This window comes from Catharus ustulatus, chromosome 24 (genome assembly GCF_009819885.2).
Source record: "Catharus ustulatus isolate bCatUst1 chromosome 24, bCatUst1.pri.v2, whole genome shotgun sequence".
NCBI classification, from domain to species: domain Eukaryota; kingdom Metazoa; phylum Chordata; class Aves; order Passeriformes; family Turdidae; genus Catharus; species Catharus ustulatus.
The window spans coordinates 6604083-6622578 of record NC_046244.1 but is presented as its reverse complement, the minus strand read 5'-3'; the positions used below and the strand labels follow the sequence as shown (position 1 = coordinate 6622578).

The 18496-nt window shown below is 45.1% G+C and overlaps 1 protein-coding gene across 3 annotated transcripts in view; it reads right to left on the bottom strand.

Moving 5' to 3' along the window:
- Positions 1–241: 241 nt before the first annotated feature.
- The window catches only part of DVL1 (dishevelled segment polarity protein 1), a 64893-nt gene continuing 46638 nt past the window's right edge, over positions 242–18496 (bottom strand). Inside the window, exons 8-16 of one of the 3 annotated variants that reach the window (XM_033079465.1) lie at positions 17946–18085; positions 16784–16860; positions 16246–16313; positions 14768–14917; positions 10287–10418; positions 8963–9130; positions 8067–8273; positions 7111–7157; positions 5472–5559 (exon numbers count right to left, since the gene is read on the bottom strand). In XM_033079465.1, the coding sequence (XP_032935356.1) occupies positions 7147–7157; positions 8067–8273; positions 8963–9130; positions 10287–10418; positions 14768–14917; positions 16246–16313; positions 16784–16860; positions 17946–18085 (953 nt within the window). In that variant the 3' untranslated portion in view covers positions 5472–5559; positions 7111–7146. Of the gene's footprint in view, positions 5560–7110; positions 7158–8066; positions 8274–8962; positions 9131–10286; positions 10419–14767; positions 14918–16245; positions 16314–16783; positions 16861–17945; positions 18086–18496 lie in introns of all 3 variants that reach the window. The other 2 variants (XM_033079462.1, XM_033079464.1) reach the window with 2 other exon arrangements.

The window sequence follows — 18496 nt, the reverse complement described above, 5'->3', positions numbered from 1 at the left end:
TTGCTGTGGGATTTTTACCAGCTGGGAAGAAGGAATCTGCCTCACCAAGCTGTGCTTGTTCTTTTTATTTAGGCTGGAAAATTGGAATAATTTAGGCTGGAATCTGGAATCCAACTGAGCCCCTCAGACCCTCCAGAGTGTCCTGACAAACCCAAGGCTCACCAAGGTGTCCAAAAATGGGGAATATTTATGAAATAAAAAATAATGAAATACTGCAAAGAACTGAACACATACACTGTGGTTATCACATAAAATTAAAAGCTTTTTAGTGTTTAAAATAGCATTTACACATAAGCAGCTATATATTAACTATACAGACACTTGGGTTTTAATACAATATCTACAAAAAAGAATTCAATTATGCAATAGACATTTAACAGGAACAGTGCAGTCCATGCTAATAAGAGGTCACTCTTTGAGTAGAACCAATTCTAGGATAGGTGATAGTCTGGGTTTTCATTATTTAAAATCATGTAACTTTGTTCCTCTACTGTACATAAAATTCTTTACATGTCTTTCTAATCACTGATTAGAATTAATAATTTTAAGTCAATCTTATTACAATCCAGTTAAATGCAAAAACAAAACAAAACAAAACAAACAAAAAAAAAAATTACATCTACCCATGAGCTGTCAAGTCTCAGGAGGGAACAAAAATCATAGCAAAAGTCCAAGTCTGTGCATCATTGCTTGCCATCCAATAAAACCTTTGGATAAAGGGTCCAGGGACTTTCCTTGGAAAAGCAGGTTCATTAACAGGAGGTAAAAACACCAGCATGCTTTTAAGACTATTTGCTAAAGAATTTACTCCTCAGAGTTCAAAACCTGGGTGGAGACACCTCCCCTGCAGATCCTGCATCTGGTGGGTGGGAGATATCCCAAAATTTCCTTTCCCTTTGCCAGGCTCCTGCAGGCATCCCTGCTGCTGCAGCTGTGAGCACTGAGCTGCAGGAATGAATAAAAACATCAAATTATTCCAGGATCCTGCAGGCATCCCTGCTGCTGCATGTGTGAGCACTGAGCTGCAGAAATGAATAAAAATATCAAATTATTCCAGGCTCCTGTTCTGAGGGTGCTCCCTGCACAGCAAACCTCTCCCTGGAGCCACAGGGTACAAATCAAATTAAATTTCAGGGAAAGAAATGATGGCTCTGCAGCATTCCAGCCTCCAAATTTTTTTCCACCTGGCATGGTTGGCAAATGTTCCTGCTGTGCCCAGAGCTGCACAGGGAGCTGCCAGGGCTGCAAGGACACAAAGGATGGAAGGCAAGGATGGCATCTGGGAAATCTCCAGGTTTTGTTCCCTTGAGGAAATGGAAATCTGGTAAAAATTCAGGCCAGGGTGAGGAAATGCAGGATTTTTGTTTGGGAAATCTCCAGCCTTTGTTCCTGAGATCTGGTAAAAATTCAGGCCAGGCTGGGAAATGCAGGATTTTTGTTTGGGAAATCTCCAGCCTTTTTCCCTTTGAGGAAATGGAGATCTGGTAAAAATCCAGGCCAGGGTGGGGAAATGCAGGATTTTTGTTTGGGAAATCTCCAGCCTTTTTTCCCTTGAGGAAATGGAAATCTGCTAAAAATTCAGGCCAGGGTGGGAAATGCAGGATTTCTGTGTTTGTTCCCTCAAGGAAATGCAGATCTGGTAAAAATCCAGGCCAGGGTGGGGAAATGCAGGATTTTTGTTTGGGAAATCTCCAGCCTTTTTGCCCTTGAGGAAATGCAGATCTGGTAAAGATTCAGGCCAAGGTGAGGAAATGCAGGATTTCTGTGTTTGTTCCCTCAAGGAAATGCAGATCTGGTAAAAATCCAGGCCAGGGTGAGGAAATGCAGGATTTTTGTTTGGGAAATCTCCATCCTTTCCTCCCTTGAGGAAATGCAGATCTGGTAAAGGTTCAGGCCAGGCTGGGAAATGCAGGATTTTTATTTGGGAAATCTCCAGCCTTTTTGCCCTTGAGGAAATGGAGATCTGTAAAAATCCAGGCCAGGCTGGGAAATGCAGGATTCCTGTGCTGCTGTTCAATATTGCACTGTTCAAGAGGGGCACTGCTCCCTCCTACTCTGTCTGCAAACAGCAGGAACAGCACCCAGAGGTGTTTTTAGGTGTTTTTTAGGTGTTTTTGTCCTTTACCTGCAGCGGGGGAAGCTCCTCCAGCCTGATTTCCTCAGCAAACATCTGCTGGGGACTCCCAGCCTGGTGAGCCACGAGCACAAACGTTTAGAACACATTTTTCAACATAGCAGCAAAGACCAGCAAGACACAGAACAGTTTCTGCCAACAGCAAAACCACGAGACAAAACCAAACCCCCAGCAGGTGTAAACTGCAACTCTTGGAAAAACATCAGGGAATTAAACCTGGGTGAAAGCTCAGCCCTCAGCTTTAATACTTTCCTTTTTTTTTTAAATATAAAAATGAGATTTTAGCCTCCAGCTCTCTGAGCCTTAAAACAAACAGGGCCAGAGAAATCATCATTTAAAGAGACCAGAAAAATCTTAATTAATTTCAAAGTAGAACCATTAGTGATTGTCAGTGAAGTCACAGACTCCTCAGCAGTGTCTCCTGGAGACAGAGCAGAATTCCACCACTATTTTACCCTGATATTTTTTTTTTGTTTTTTTGCTTCACTGCTTTAAGTGCCAATATTTCAGAATAATTCACCAAGTCAGGCTTGCATCTGGAAGGAGGAGGGAAGGAAAAGTCAGGTTGCCTCTCTGGGAGGAGCCAAAGCTCTGCTTTCAGAAGCCTTGGGCAGCTTTTGGGGGAGGTTTTTGTAAAGAGAATTAATTTAGGAGCCCTCTGAGTGACAGAGCTGCCCAAATTCCTGGCTTCCTGTGGAAGGAGAAATTGAAATCTCCCATTACCACAAACATCTGGAGTCTCTGACAAAGGGAGGAGTTTGCACACAGAGGTGGGAAAAAGGAAAGAAGTGAAAAATCAGAATGAAAGGGTGAGAAATGAGCTGTGTGTGTATAGAGACATACAGAGAATTATCCACCTTGGGTATTTACCCAAAAAACACAGAACAGACCAAAAAGAAGCTCCTGAGCAGTGAAGAAAAAGCTGATTTAAATTGATTTTAAAGCACCAGTCCTCAGGGATCTCACAAAAGGACTGACCTGAGGAATGCTCAGGTGCCACTGAGTGGCTGCAGCTCCTGTCCATTAAATGAGACACACCTTAAAAATCCTTCTTAAATATCACTGAAGCTTCCTGAATTTACTTTCCAGAGCCTCAGAGCAGAAAACAGCCAGAAATTAAATCTTGGGGATATTCAACAGCAGTTGTTTCATCAGAGCTCCTCAGCAGGAAGAAAAGTCAGGGTAAGGATTTCTTTTTGAGGAGCTGCAGGGTAAATCTCAGTGTCAGGGATTTCTTTTTGAGGAGCTGCAGGGTGGGTTTTACTGGGTGTCAGGGTAAGGATTTCTTTTTGAGGAGCCCCAGAGTGGGTTTTACTGGGTGTCAGGGTAAGGATTTCTTTTTGAGGAGCTCCAGGGTGGGTTTTATTCAGTGTCAGGGGTAAGGATTTATTTTTTGAGGAGCTTCAGGGAGGTAAGGATTTCTTTTTGAGGTGCTCCAGATGGATCTCACTGGGTGTCAGGGTAAGGATTTCTTTTTGAGGAGCTCCAGGGAGGGTCTCACTCAATGTCAGGGTAAGGATTTCTTTTTGAGGAGCCTCAGATGGATCTCACTCACTGTCAGAGTAAGGATTTATTTTGAGGAGCCCCAGAGTAGGTCTCACTCAGTGTCAGGGTAAAGATTTCTTTTTGTGGAGCTTCAGGGAGGGTCTCACTCAATGTCAGGGTAAGGATTTATTTTGAGGAGCTCCAGATGGATCTCACTCAGTGTCAGCGTAAAGATTTATTTATGAGGAGCTCCAAGGTGGATTCTACTCAGTGTCAGGGTAAGGATTTATTTTTGAGGAGCTTCAGGGTGGGTTTTATTCAGTGCCAGGGTAAGGATTTATTTTTGAGGAGCCCCAGATGGATCTCACTCAGTGTCAGAGGTCAGGATTTCTTTTTGTACCACTGCTGATCTGTTCTCAGACACTCTCACACCTCTGTGCCCTGGGGGATCAGACATCTCCAGGTCTCTGTTTCAAAAGATTCTGCTCAGGCAGGAAGGAGGGATCACAATGAAGAGCCACCTCCCAGTGGGAGCCAGGATTTCCCAGTGTCTCTGCTGGAATGGGAGCAACAGCCCCTTCAAAAGGGAAAAGCTGAGAGAACTGCAGAGATTTCCCTGTTTCTGTGGGAATAACTCTTCCAACCTGCATCAGGTGCACACCCAGAGGGAACAGCCACACCTGGCAGCAGGGATGTGACTGAAATGCCCAGGAACTGAGTGCAGCTGGAAAATCCCTCTTGGGAAATAAGGAAATAACTGAAGGAAATGCCTTGACAAGTTCTGCACAATCAACACACACAGTAGCAAGACTCCAGCACCGCCTTGACAGAATATCTTAAAAAAAACCCCTCAAAGAACCCAAGAAAGATTGATTTATACTTCCTAGTCTGCAGAAAGTAGCCACAACTTTGTTTTCCTCTAGGAATTGGTTGGATCCTACTCCTTTCCAAGCACTTGTGGGTGCCAGGTCAGCTCAGAGCTATGGATGCATCCCAGCATGGCAGGGCAGTATCCCAGATACCAGCCAGCAGTCGTTTTGTCCTTGCAAGAGAAAAAAAAAGCAGGGAAAAAAAATCAAAGTGCTCCTATGCATTGTCAGGAATTTAGAAGTCATGTGAAATAGCAGTCCTCCAATCAGCCCAAAGAGAGACACTAATTCCACTGAAGTAGGTGCCACAATGACCAAAGCTCATTAAGATGTGAATATACACCAGCCATTCACAATCCAGAACGAGATGGGGAGGGGAAAAAAAAAATAACAAAAAGATGCCGTTGATTTGCTGATATTTAACAATCCCAGGAGATTCTGTTGTTCATTTTGTAGGCAGGGGGGTGGTGAGATATTTTTTTTTGTATTTTTTTTTCCTTTTTTTGTTGTTTTTTTGTTCAGTTTTGTCCATTTTTCTTTTTTCCTCTGCGACACACTTGCGAACAGGAAGGTGCGACATGCAAAACAGCCAAGCCTCTTCCACAAACCCCCCCAAAAAACCAAAAAAACCCCTCAACCCCCCCAAATAAACAACCTGTGCTGAGTCTTTTGAAGGCACTTCCTCTCACATGATGTCCACGAAGAACTCACAAGGGTTGCCCATGGCCTTCTGGAAGGACTGGCGGCTGGCGGTGAGCTCGGGCGGCACGGCGCTCAGCTCGCGCACCGGCGGTGCCCCGGGTGGGCCAGAGCTGCCCAGCACTTTGGAGCCCAGTTTGGGCAGGCTGTACAAAGGGGGCAGCCCTGGAGGCCCGTAGGAGTGCTGGCTCTGGTGGCTCTGGTGGCTCTGGTGGCTCCTGTCGCTGTGGCTGAGCTGGCTGAGCGGCCGCTCTCGACGCGCTCCCGGCTCCGACTCGCTGCCGCTGCCGCCAGATTTGCGCTCCTTGTCCCTGCCCGCTCCTCTCCTGCTGGTCTCGCTGGTGCTGCGGTTGGAGCCGCTGCTTTTGCTCCCTGAAAGCAGAAAAGAAGAGCAGGGTGAGCTCAGGTGTGCTGGGAGTGCTGGTGGTGGATCAGCAATGAGGGTTGTGCCATGCATGGGGACACAGACATAGCTCAGAGATTGCAGAGATAAAATTCAGCTTCTGGATCAAACCCAGCTCTCCTGGATCAAACCCAGCTCTCCTGGATCAAATCCAGCCTGGCAGCAGAAAGGAGGAGCAGGAATAGCAGGAAAAAGCAGAAATTTGGGGTTTGACTCAAGCTGGAATGGGTGGCAAAAGCAGGAATTTGGGGTTTGACTCAAGCTGGTGCTCTGGTTGACACAGACACAGCTCAGAGCTTGCAGCAGATAATTTCAGCTCCTGGATCAAACCCAGCTCTCCTGTATCAAATCCAGCCTGGCAGCAGAAAGGAGGAGCAGGAATGGGAGGAAAAAGCAGGAATTTGGGGTTTGACTCAAGCAAAAGAGGTTCAATTCTAATTATTTCTGCTTTGGTATTTCCTATCTTTTCCCAAAGAAACTCCTTTGCATTCTCTGTCACCCTTAAATCCCTGAACTTCTACTGGCTTCAGTGGGGAGATCTTTTTAAAATTCCTCAGAATTCCCTGAACTGCTCCAGCACAAATCAGTAATACCCAGAATATTATTCCCAAGACAGGTCACTGAATCACCTTGGAAATCCAAAGGATTGCCACTGAGTATCAGCTGAGTTGTTCCTACAAACAAGCTGCACTGCACTTCAAAAACTGATTTTTTATGGAAGCTGAAGGTTTTGCTCTGTTCCCTTGAGAGACAGATTAAGAGATAGTTCCAAGCTAATTATTTTTTTAAAAATCCAACTGATCAACCCAAGGAATATCCCATTAAATTCATGTTCCTTAGTGCAAGATGGATTTCCCAAAAAGGATCCCCAGCCAGCAGAACAAGGGATCAGCTTTTGAGTCTAAATGAGCCACAGAAATGGGGAAAAACAAAATTATTTTGGGCTGTTCCTTCTTGAGCTACAAATCTTCATCACTTTCTGCTGCTGCAGCTGATTGAGAGGTGAGAAACCAGACTGGATTTTGGGGGGAAGGCTGCATTCCCTGCAGAGTGCCACAAAACCACTGGATTTTAAGTTAATATTCTAAGCCTGGGCTCTGAAGTGGTATTTGCTGATTGTTATGATTTAACACTGCAGATAAATGACAGAAATGAGACAAAACTCCAATTTCAACACAATTCTGAGAATGCCCAGTGCAGCCTTGTGTTCCAGCACTCCCCAAACCTGCCTGAGCCACCTGGACATCAATTAATGGGCAGTGTGGGCACAGAAATCCAACCCAGAGGGGTGACAAATTATCAATTTGCATTATTTATTTTCTGGGGATGGGGTTTTGCCACCTGATTCCCTCCCCTCTGAGCTGCTGCAGCACAGTCCCACAGGTTGATATGCACTGAGACAATTCAAAATCAAAATAAAATTAAAAATAATAATAAAAAAAATACAGCTAAACATTTGGGTCACAAGGATCTAAAAATGATCATGCTGTGAATTGATCATGGAGGCATTTGAAGCTTACCAATCCCCTAGAGTCAGCCATTCCTCTAGGAATCCTTCAGTCTAAGGCTTGCTCAGGACAAAACAAGGGAAGAACAGTTACAAAAGAAACAGCACAGTTGTTTTCCACCAGTTCAAAGGTGGAAACTTGTAGAGCTGAACAGCCTGGCACCTTTAGGGAGAGAATTCCTGCTGCTCACAGAAGCAGCTGCCAAAATTCCACCCCCACATCCTGTCCAGGGCAATCAGTTTCCAGTTCTAAAACCTCTGGGAGATTCCTCATTAATATTTCTTATTTTGGGATAAGGTGGAGAAGCAGCTGGGCTCAGATGTTGTGAGCAAGCTCCTGTTATGAAAGTTTTTTGTGCAATTTTGTAAAATCTGGCTGGCTGTGGTGAACAGGGATAAGTGACATCCAGGTTATTGGATAAAACACAAGGAATCCTCACCCCTTCTTTACTGGCAGAATTTCCAAAAGCAAAACTCACTCTGAATTAGAAATAGTATCTGTACATCCAAAAATTTTTATTTACTAAGGTTTAAAAATGAATCACAGGGCTGAAAAGGAGGAGGGCAGGTCTTTCATCCATGCAGAATTCTCTTGCTGTCCCTGTCACATGCCAGCAGAGACTCTCCTCCCTGGGATCAGTGTTTCAGCCCAGTGTTTCACCTTCCACTTGCAAAAAAAAAGTGATTTTCCTTTTGTGCTTGGTTCTAATCCCATCAGCACAGAACCTGCCTCATTTCCAGCAACACCAACCCCAGTGCTGGCAATTCCTGACTGGTTTAACCTTCCACAGAGAGCTGAAAGCCAAACCCACTCCTCCAGACACACAAACACCTTGGATTTCAGTGCTGTTGCACACAATCCATGCAGGGAGCAAACCAACACCACAAGCACAGACAGCACAGAGGAACTCAAGCAGATGGGGGGGGGGATAATGAGAGCTGTGAAATTCAAACCAAATCCCAGCTTACCTTCACTTTGCTGGCTGCCTGCACTGCCACTGCCATAGCTAAAGCCTGGATCTTGGTAGGCTGGTGGGAAACAAGGAGGGGGCAGAGGATATTGGTAGGGATATCCCTGCCCCAAGGGCCAGGGAGCAGCAGGATGTGGCAGTGGAGCCAAGGTGTCCTGGTCCGAGGCGCCGCTGGAACCGTTGTTCAGGTTCAGTGCAGCCAGATCTGGTAAAGGAAAAATAAAAAATAAAAAAAAAATGAAAATTTCTTACCCAGCAGGTGAAATGATCACTGTGGATTCATTTTGATTGTAGCTGTTGTTGTGTTAGTTATGTTTGCATGCTTTGCTCAATGCTTCAAGAAAGTTGCAAAAAGTGTCTTTTTAGTAAATACAGAGAGAGGAATTGTGGATGATCCAACTCCTCCAAAGCCATCTTCCCCTGGCCATGGAACTTGCTAGAATAGATAAGGGATCCTAGAGAGCAAGGTTGAGAATTTGGTCACTCTCCTAACACTTTGGAAGATAATTGGTTAGAAATCAGTTTGTGTAATTGGTCATCTTCTCACTTAGATTGGATGCTGTTCTTTGGATAAACTTTTATTGGTTGTAGTTTGAATCCCCCCTGAACCTATAAATATTTCTGTCTGCCCTTTGTTCTGGGAGAATCCTGCTTGATCATCCTGCATGAAATAAAGATTCTTGTGGAACTCATCAAGTCTTTCTCTGCTGGCTAAATGTGAGCTTTGTGAGAGACTGCTAAATGTCAGCACTCTCTGCTCCTGGTAAACACCACCAGGGACCAAAAAGGAAATCCACATTTCACCCTCATGGAAACTCCTCCTCATGGAATTCTCCACCCTGAGCACCCTCCAGGCACAGAAATGACACAGGGACAGCTCTGCTGGGGACTCACTGCCACAGAGGTCTCCGAAGACGTAATAGCACTGCTCTGAGAAGGTGATTTTGTTCACAGTGTGCCTGAGGTAGCCGTGTTTCAGCATGCTGCTGGCGTACTTCCGCGCCTCCCGGCGGTCCTTGAAGCCTTCCACGTGGGTGTAGAGCCAGTCCACCACGTCTGCTCCTGGGATGGGGACAGCAAGGGGAGACATGGGGTCATCTGAGCTAAACTGTGCCAGCTGAACAACCAGAACAGGATTATCTGTGCCAAACTGTGCTATCTGAACACTTAAAGTGGGATTATCTGAGCCAAATTGTGTCATCTGAACACCTAGAACAGGATTATCTGTGCCTAACTGTGCCAGTTTAACACCCAGAACAGGATTATCTGACCCAAACTGTGCCACCTGAACACCTAAAATGGGATTATCTGTGCCAGATGAACACCTAGAACAGGATTATCTGTGCCAAACTGAGCCACTTGAACACCTACAACGGGATTATCTGAGCTACACTGTGCCATCTGATCACCTAGAACAGGATTATCTGTGCCAATTGTGACAGCTGAACACCTAAAATGGGATTATCTGAGCCAAATTGTGGCATCTGAACACCTACAATGGGATTATCTGTGCCAGTTGTGCCACCTGAACACCCAGAACAGGATTATCTGTGCCAAACTGTGCCAGTTGAACACCCAGAACAGGATTACCTGTGCCAGTTGTGCCATCTGAACACCCAGAACAAGATTATCTGTGCCAGTTGTGCCACCTGGACACCTACATGGCCACTGACACTAAACACACACACAAAAATCTTATTTACACACACTGTGCAACCTCTGGAGCTGCAGGAGTGAAAATGGATTTTTCTCTGGGTTTCACAAAGAAGGTGACTCCTCTCTGGGAGTCACAACAGCACATGTTAGGTTGCCAAAATTCCTGTGTTCCAACCCCTTCCTCAGCAAAAAGCAGCTACAGCCTGGACTGGGTAAAATTAGCACAGCTCAGTCACAGAGATTGGCTGTGATGGATTTAAATCTAATTAAGAGCCTTTGTTAAGGCTGTGTGGTTGAGTTCCAGTTGTTCTGCTGAACTTGGGCAGACCTGAAAACCTGAGATATAAATTCAAAGAATTAAGAACCAGCTCTGTGTGGGCATGAGCAATGTGCAGCAATTTTGGATGCCCAAGTAAAACAAGAATTAATCCTGTCACACTTAGAGCTGTCCATAAATGGAATAGCAGAGTTCACAGACATGAAATAAAATCTCATTAAAAGGTACTTTCTTCAACCTGTTTTCCATTAAATCACTGATTTTTTTTTCCTGGGATCTGCTTACCTATCACTGCATTGGAGATGGTGATTTTTAACCACATCCTGTCCCGAATTTCAAGGCCTGAGTCTGGCAGCTGCATGACCTTGACAATAGTAGCCATGTCACTCTTCACAGTTAAAGGAGATTCTTCCAGCTCTAAAAGGAAGAGAGGCCACAGGCTGCTTTGAGATGAACTGAGCCTGAAGGAACTTCTCAGCTCCCAGGTTGGATGAAACAAAAATACAGTTTTAGCAACAGATGAAAAAAAAAAAAAAAAAAAAGAAAAAAGACACAAAGGTTCCCAAATGCACCCTCACACCCTCATCCATGGAGTGAAGGACAGCATTTGTAGCAATTCTTCAGATTTTGGGCTCAGGACTCCCAGTTTAGTGGCAGAAATGCTGAGTCCTCATGTCCTGGCTTCCCAGAGCAGCTACAGAATCCACTCTGCATCAAGATTGGCAGGAAAGGAAATCCAAGGATTTTTGTGATCCATCATTTCCCATTTCAGTTTCCCAGGATTTTTTGTGATCCATCATTTCCCATTTCAATACCCCAGAATTTTTTGTGATCCATCATTTCTCATTTCAATCTCCCAGGATTTTTGTGATCCATCATTTCCCATTTCAATCTCCCAGGATTTCTGTGATCCATCATTTCCCATTTCAATCTCCCAGGATTTTTGTGATCCATCATTTCCCATTTCAATCTCCCAGGATTTTTGTGATACATCATTTCCCATTTCCCAGGATTTTTTGTGATCCATCATTTCCCATTTCCATTTCCCAGGATTTTTTTGTATCCATCATTTCCCATTTCAGTTTCCCAGGATTTTTTGTGATCCATCATTTCCCATTTCAATCCCCCAGGATTTTTGTGATCCTACATTTCCCATTTCAATCTCCCAGGATTTTTTGTGATCCATCATTTCCCATTTCCATTTCCCAAGATTTTTTGTGATCCATCATTTCCCATTTCAATCTCCCAGGATTTTTTGTGAGCCATCATTTCCCATTTCAGTTTCCCAGGATTTTTGTGATCCATCATTTCCCATTTCAATCTCCCAAGATTTTTTGTGATCCATCATTTCCCATTTAAATCTCCCAGGATTTTTGTGATCCATCATTTCCCATTTCAATCTCCCAGGATTTTTGTGATCCATCATTTCCCATTTCAATTTCCCAGGGTTTTTGTGATCCATCATTTCCCATTTCAATCTCCCAGGATTTTTGTGATCCATCATTTCCCATTTCAATCTCCCAGGATTTTTGTGATCCATCATTTCCCATTTCAATCTCCCAGGATTTTTTGTGATCCATCATTTCCCATTTCAATACCCCAGGATTTTTGTGATCCATCATTTCCCATTTCAGTCTCCCAGGATTTTTTGTGATCCCTCATTTCCCATTTCAGTCTCCCAGCCCTTTCCACCCTGGGATCAGTTCCCTGCATGGAGAACTCTGTGGAACAAGTTTTTGGGGTTTATCCTTTTGGTTTGGAGTTCATTGTCTCCATCTCCATGGAGAAAGAGAATGACCATGGCTCAATCCATGTCCAGTTTTTTATTTAAAGATCTGGACATTCTTATATAAAAGAAATCTTCCTTCATCAGAAGAAATCAGTGATTTCCATATAAAAATCCTGCAGCACAATCCACTCCTCCCAGGATTTCTTTGCCCTCCATCTTTCTTGTGGAACACTTTTTTATAAAAAAAGCTCCCAAATGCCTCCACAGCCATTCCCAATTCACACCATTAAGGGCAGAACTGGATCCCCAGAGGTTTCACACTTCCCTGATCAATTTTTACAATAAAATCAGAACAGGGTTGAGGTTGAACTTGTCAAATCCTCCTTCCTGTCCCATCTTCCAGCCCTGGAAAATTCATTTTTATCTCTCTTTGTAACCCTTCTCCAGCAGGAATTCCAAAACCCTCCTCCCCTCCCACCTCCCCACATCAAAAGCACAAAGGAACCACTTTTGTCCTCTTCAAGCCACCCAAAATTTTGGATTTAAAAAAAAAGGTACAGCAAGCATGAAACAATGAAAACTGGAAATGCTTCTTTGCATACATGCACTGCCAATATGCATGAAAACATCCCAGACCAGCTCTGCATGCAGCTTCAATACTCACAAACCTCAGATAAAACACTAAAACTTTGCTTTTGCTTTAAGTTAGTTTGGTTAGTGGCAAAAAGCAACATGTCTGGGGAAAAAAAAATACACCAGCAAACTAATATTCAAGTACATGGGGAGCAATAAATTGTATTTTCCTGGAGACCTGTGATGTGCAAATGAAGAGAAAATGGATATTTTCTAAGTTCTGGTTGCTGTACAAATATGGCAAATTCTGAGATGCACCTGAAATGCTCCCATTTGGGTCTGAACTCAGTCAGCTGTGGAAAATTCACCCAGGGCAGGGCAGGTAACAGGGCTGAGCTGAAGGAAGAGGTCACAATAAAAATCAGGGGTAGCCTTTCTTCTCTTGCATTCCGAAAATGGAAATATTTTAAGTCACTGGTACAGAAATGAGAAGTTTCTGCCTCCAGAAACGTGGTTCTGCTCCCAAATAAATTAAATTATTTTCCAAGTAGGACTGAGAGGGTGCCTGTTGCCCAGCCCCAGCACTAGAACCAAGGCACAGCAAACAAGAGGAATGCTGAGTGCAGACTTGTCTGACAGCAATCTGCAGAGATTGGGTTCCAGCAGTGGCTGTAAGGCTCAAAACACACCTCAGGATAAAGCAAAGGGCTTCATTTGCTTCCTGCTGCAGATTATTTCCCCTCAGGGGTGCTGCCTGATGTCTAAAAACAGCTACAAAAAAAAAAAAACCAAAAAAACCTGGCCTTTCCCTCCAAGGTGAGGTGGAATTCCAGTTTATAAAATCTGAGGTACTTTAAAAGCCTCAAAGTGTCATTCTGAGATAAATAAAAGGAAATTTTTAACTTTCCAAGATAAGGAACACAGTGTTAATAACACCAAGGCCGTGGGTTTGAGCCATTTCTGGGCCATTCAGTTGAGATTTGGACTCACTGATCATTGTGGGTCTCTTCACAGAATATTCTGTGATTAGAGGGCTCTGAGAGGCTTTTGAATTGAAGAATTTTGAATTAAAGAAACCTCTCTGAATGATGACAACCTCCTGGTTTCATGGATATGGCTCTTTTACACTGCCACAGACTGACAAACCAGGAGGGAGGCTGAAGCCTACCCACAATTTCATGTGGGATGTTCAACTTACTTTTAGCTAGCTCAATAAATTCTAAAAATATTAAAAAGCATATAAAAGGATAAAAAAAGCATAAAAGGGGCAAAAAAGTATTTTAAAAAGTATTTTTAAAAGGATAAAAAAGTATAAAAAAAGTATTTAAAAACATAAAAATAGGATAAAAAAGTATAAAAGGCCATGTGAACAACAGGCAAGGATTCCCCAAATAAACCATTAACGTTATAACTGAAATTTATTGCAAACCAATCAAATGCAAGACACAGCTCTCCCATCCACCTGAGGGGACAAACCTGTCTGTAAAATCCTGACACACAACCCTGACCAAAACCTTTGCCAAAAGCTTTCCCCAAGTGTCAGAAACCAACTCAAGGCCTGGCCGGCACTGCCACCGTCACCGTGCCTGAGGCCAGGTCTGGTGGCCAGAAAGACAGACCTTGGTGGCCATGATGGCAGGCCTTGGTGGCCATGAGGGCAGGCCTTGATGGCCATGAGGCTGGGCCTGGTGGCCATGAGGGCAGGCCTTGGTGGCCACAAAGCCAGGTCTTGGTAGCCCTGAGGCTGGGCCTGGTGGCCATGAGGCCTGGCCTTTGTGGTCATGAGGCCAGGCCTTAGTGGCCTTGAGACCGCACATTGGTAGCCATGATGAAAGGCCTTGGTGGCCCTGAGGCCAGGCCCTGATGGCCCTGAGGCCGGGCCTGGTGGTCACAAGGCTGCGCCCTGGTGGCCATGATGTTCGGCCTTGGTGGCCCTGAGGCCGTGCCCCGGTCATCACGAGGCCAGGCCCTGGTGGTCACGAGGCCAGGCCCTGGTGGTCACAAGGCCAAGCCCTGGTGGTCACGATGCCAGGCCTTGGTGGCCATGAAGCCAGGCCTTGGTGGCCATGAGGACAGGCCTTGGTGGTCATGAGGCCGTGCCCTGGTGGCCATGAGGCCAGGCCTTGGTGGTCACAAGGACAGGCCCTGCTGGCCATGAGAATGGGCCCTGCTGGCCATGATGTAAAGGCCTTGGTGGCCCTGAGGCCGGGCCCTGGTGGCCATGAGGACAGGCCCTGGTGGCCATGAGGACAGGCCTTGGTGGCCATGAAGCCAGGCCTTGGTGGCCATGATGTTAGGCCTTGGTGGCCCTGAGGCCATGCCCTGGTGTCAATGATGTTAGGCCTTGGTGGCCCTGATGTCGGGCCCTGGTGGCCATGAGGACAGGCCCTGGTGTCCATGATGTTAGGCCCTGGTGGCCCCCAAGCAGCCCCCTGCCCTGGGGGCTGGCCAGGGGGTGACTTACTTTCCGACTCGGGAATTGAGCTTGTTAGTGAGGAGCTGGTAGATGTGGTGATGCTCATGGAGGGGCTCATACCGTAACGGGGGTACGCTCCCGTCATGGCCGTGGTATGAGAGATCCACGCCGCGGGGTCGATCGGCCGCACCGGCTCAGCTGAGGGCAAAAGGCACAGGAAAAGGGGTCAGGCTTGTAGAAAATAGCAAGATTTTCAAAGGTCTGAGGGGTTTTATCGTGTTTTCTGAGGGTTTCACATGAGGGAGACCCCATAGACTACACCACCACAAAGGGACTGAAAACAGGGTCAGGCTTGCAGAAAATATCAAGATTTCGAAAGGTTTGAGGGGTTTTCTTGTGTTTTCTGAGGGTTTCACGTGAGGGAGACCCCACAGACTGTACCACCACAAAGGGACAGAAAACAGGGTCAGGCTTGCAGAAAATATCAAGATTTTCAAAGGTCTGAGGGGTTTTCTCATATTTTTCTTGTTGTTTCTTTGGTTTTCTGAGGGTTTCACATGAGGGAGATCCCACAGGTTGTACCACCACAAAAGGACAAAAAACAGGGTCAGACTTGCAGGAAACATCAAGATTTTGAACGATCTGAGTGGTTTTCTTCTGGTTATAGTGGTTTTAATAAGGATTTCAAGGGAGTGAGGTCTCATAGTCTGCACCACCACAAAGGGACAGCAGAACAGGGTCAGACTTGCAAAAAACAAGATTTTGAATGGTCTGAGGGATTTTTCTTTTGGTTATACTGGTTCTAAGAAGGGTTTCAATGGAGTGAGGTCCTGTAGTCTGCACCAGACAAAAGGCACAGAAAATGAGGTCAGGCTTGCAGCAAACACCAAAATTTTGAAATATCTGAGGGTTTTTCTCTTGTTCTGTTTCTCTGGTTCTCCTAAGGGTTTCAAGGTTGCTTCCACAGTCTGCACCAGTTTATTGCATTTATTCCACTTCATCTTCAATGCCACTCTCATCTTCCGTGGACTGGGAACAAACTGGTTCCAGCAGCACCAGCACAGCCCTCACCAGCAGGAGGCAGCTGTGTTTGTCACATCTGCACAGATCTTTTACTGCTACTGAAAACAAGATGATTTTCAAGGTTTTTTTTATGTGTATCACTGCTGCTTCCCTCACATCTTCAAAACATTCAGTTTAAGTTGTCTCTAAAAGTTCACTGTGAGAAAATTAGGATTTTTAACACTTGGCGTAATTATTTCCAAACATTTTCAGAATTGAAAGGTTAAGATCACCTCCCAAAAGATTAGGAGCTTGATCCAAAGAGAAACCAAGAGAAAAACCTCTCAGGAATTCAATGGGCTGTGGAATCTCAGAAAAAGTATCTTGAACCTCAGGCTCCCAACACAAAAAACTAAACAAAAGAACTGAAAGGGTAGAATCTGTTAGATGCCAGAAGAGGTGAAAATATTCCAGACTTTGGGGGCTTCCCAGGAACCCAGCAAAGAGCCCAAATGTGTACTCACCCCTGGGGATGGTGAAATAACTCCTGGGAGTAGGGTCCCAGCATTTGGCTACTGTTAGGCTGATAGGTCTAGGAAGAAAGAAAACAGGTAAGGATGACTTTTAACTTTTTTTTTTTTTTTAAACAGAGCTGGAAATGCTACAAGAACTATTTGAAACAATTTTTTTCCTATCCAGCAGCTGTCAGGTACATTCTGAGAATGGTTTTGAGAAGCTTTGTAATATTTTCAGTATGAAGCACATCAGGATGTTCCTGGTTTTGCACAGATGATGAGCACTGGTGGTGAAATCTGTTGGATGATCAGCTCTTGAGATATTAAAATGCTCATCACATAAACAAACAGCGCTGCTGAAACCAGGCAACTCCTCATTTGTGTGTTGCTTTTGGCCAGAACCAACCTCACCAATTCATCATTTACACTGACAGGCTCACAGTTGAGATCAGTCATGCTGATGGATTTCAAAATGTTGATTTCTCTGAGGTTTCCCCAGCTCCTGCACGTGGAGGATAAACAGGAAAAGATTTTGTGATGTGCTCACCCTGGTTTGGAGACGATTTCCCGTAAAACCCGAACGGCATCGTCATTGCTCATGTTCTCAAAATTGACATCATTCACCTGCAACAGGGCAGAAAGCAGAGGTCAGGCTTTGCTGAAGTGTTAAAGGTGTTTTGAAGTTAAACACCTAAGTTAAAGGTGTTTTAATTACTTCATTAAACCCCCCAATTTATCCTCCTGGTCACTGCTTCCACTCCTTTGAAATGTCATTTTTCTCCCAAAGCACCAACGATTTCAGTGCTTGTTGTGCCACATTTCTTTGAGGATGAATAAATTCTGTTCCCTGCTCACTAGAGCCCATGGAGCTGGGGGATTTGGGGGACAGGGACCTGCAGCAGCAGGGACCCATGTCTTGGGTTGTAATACAGGATGTCATCAAAAATATCTGTTCTATCACCATCTGTTGAGACCAGGTGGGGCAGTGATCCTGATCACCATGGGAGATATCACCTGTTAATGGGTCATCTGTTCAAACCAGGCAGGGCAGTGTTCTTTATTTCCAAAGGAGATATCTCCTGTTCATGGCCATGTTTTATAAACCAGGCAGGGCATTGTTCTTTATCTTTTCACAACCCATCCTTCCTCCAGCCAGTCATTTTCTGCTCATGGCCATTGAGTCCCACTGTGGCACTGATAAAATTACTGCATCCCATTGGGAGTTGCTCCAGCCAGGGGGAAGAGCCCAACATTTCTTACCAAGATAAAAACAGAGGTTTTGGGACACTAAGGGAGCCCCTTTCTCCACTGGACTCCAGAGGAAAACGGGATTGCTCCACATCCCCACTGGAGCTCCGGAGGGAAACTGCACCTTGTACAGGAGCACTGCTCCAGCTGAGCCACATCTGTCACTGCAGGAGGATGCAGCCACCATGGGATGGGACTGCTGCCAACACCCTGCCTGCCTGACGGGTGTCAGGTTGTACTCTGACTGTGTCAGGGTTTGGGGTTTGTTTCTTTGTAGTGCTGTATTTCTATTTTAATTTCCCTAGTAAAGAACTGTTATTCCTATTCCCAGATCTTTGCCTGAGAGCCCCTTGATTTCAAAATGATAATAATTTGGAGGGAGGGGGTTTGCATTCTCCATTTCAAAGAGAAGTTCCTGCCTTTCCTAGCAGACACCTGTCCTCCAAACCAGGACACCCCACCTGCAGCAGCATGTCCCCGGGCTCGATGCGCCCGTCCGCTGCCACCGCCCCTCCTTTCATGATGGAGCCGATGTAGATGCCGCCATCGCCCCGGTCATTGCTCTGGCCCACGATGCTGATTCCCAGGAAGTTGTACTTCTCTAGATGGGCACAAAGTGGAGGGTGGGGAAAGGGAAAAAAAAATGCAGATGAAGTGATTGGAGTGATAGCAAAGAGCAAGGTTGCTTCAGCTTTGAAACAACTCAAACATCAGCAGGGCAAGGTTTGATTTAAAATCATCTCAGGCTGCTCTGATGGTGAATGTTTGCCTGGCACCTTCAGGGAAAGGCTGCTAAAGACAGGATTTTTTTATCCAAGACAGTGTTACATTAAAAAAAATTAAAAAACCAACAAGAGGAAGAGCACTGAAAAGACTTGTCCACACCTGGAAATTAGCACTGATCACATTAAGCAATGTTTGTTCCACATGTCAGAGAGGCAGGAAGGGTTTGGTGCTGCTGAAATTCATTGGCAGCCCTGCACAATCTGCCTGGCTGACAAATGAAACACAT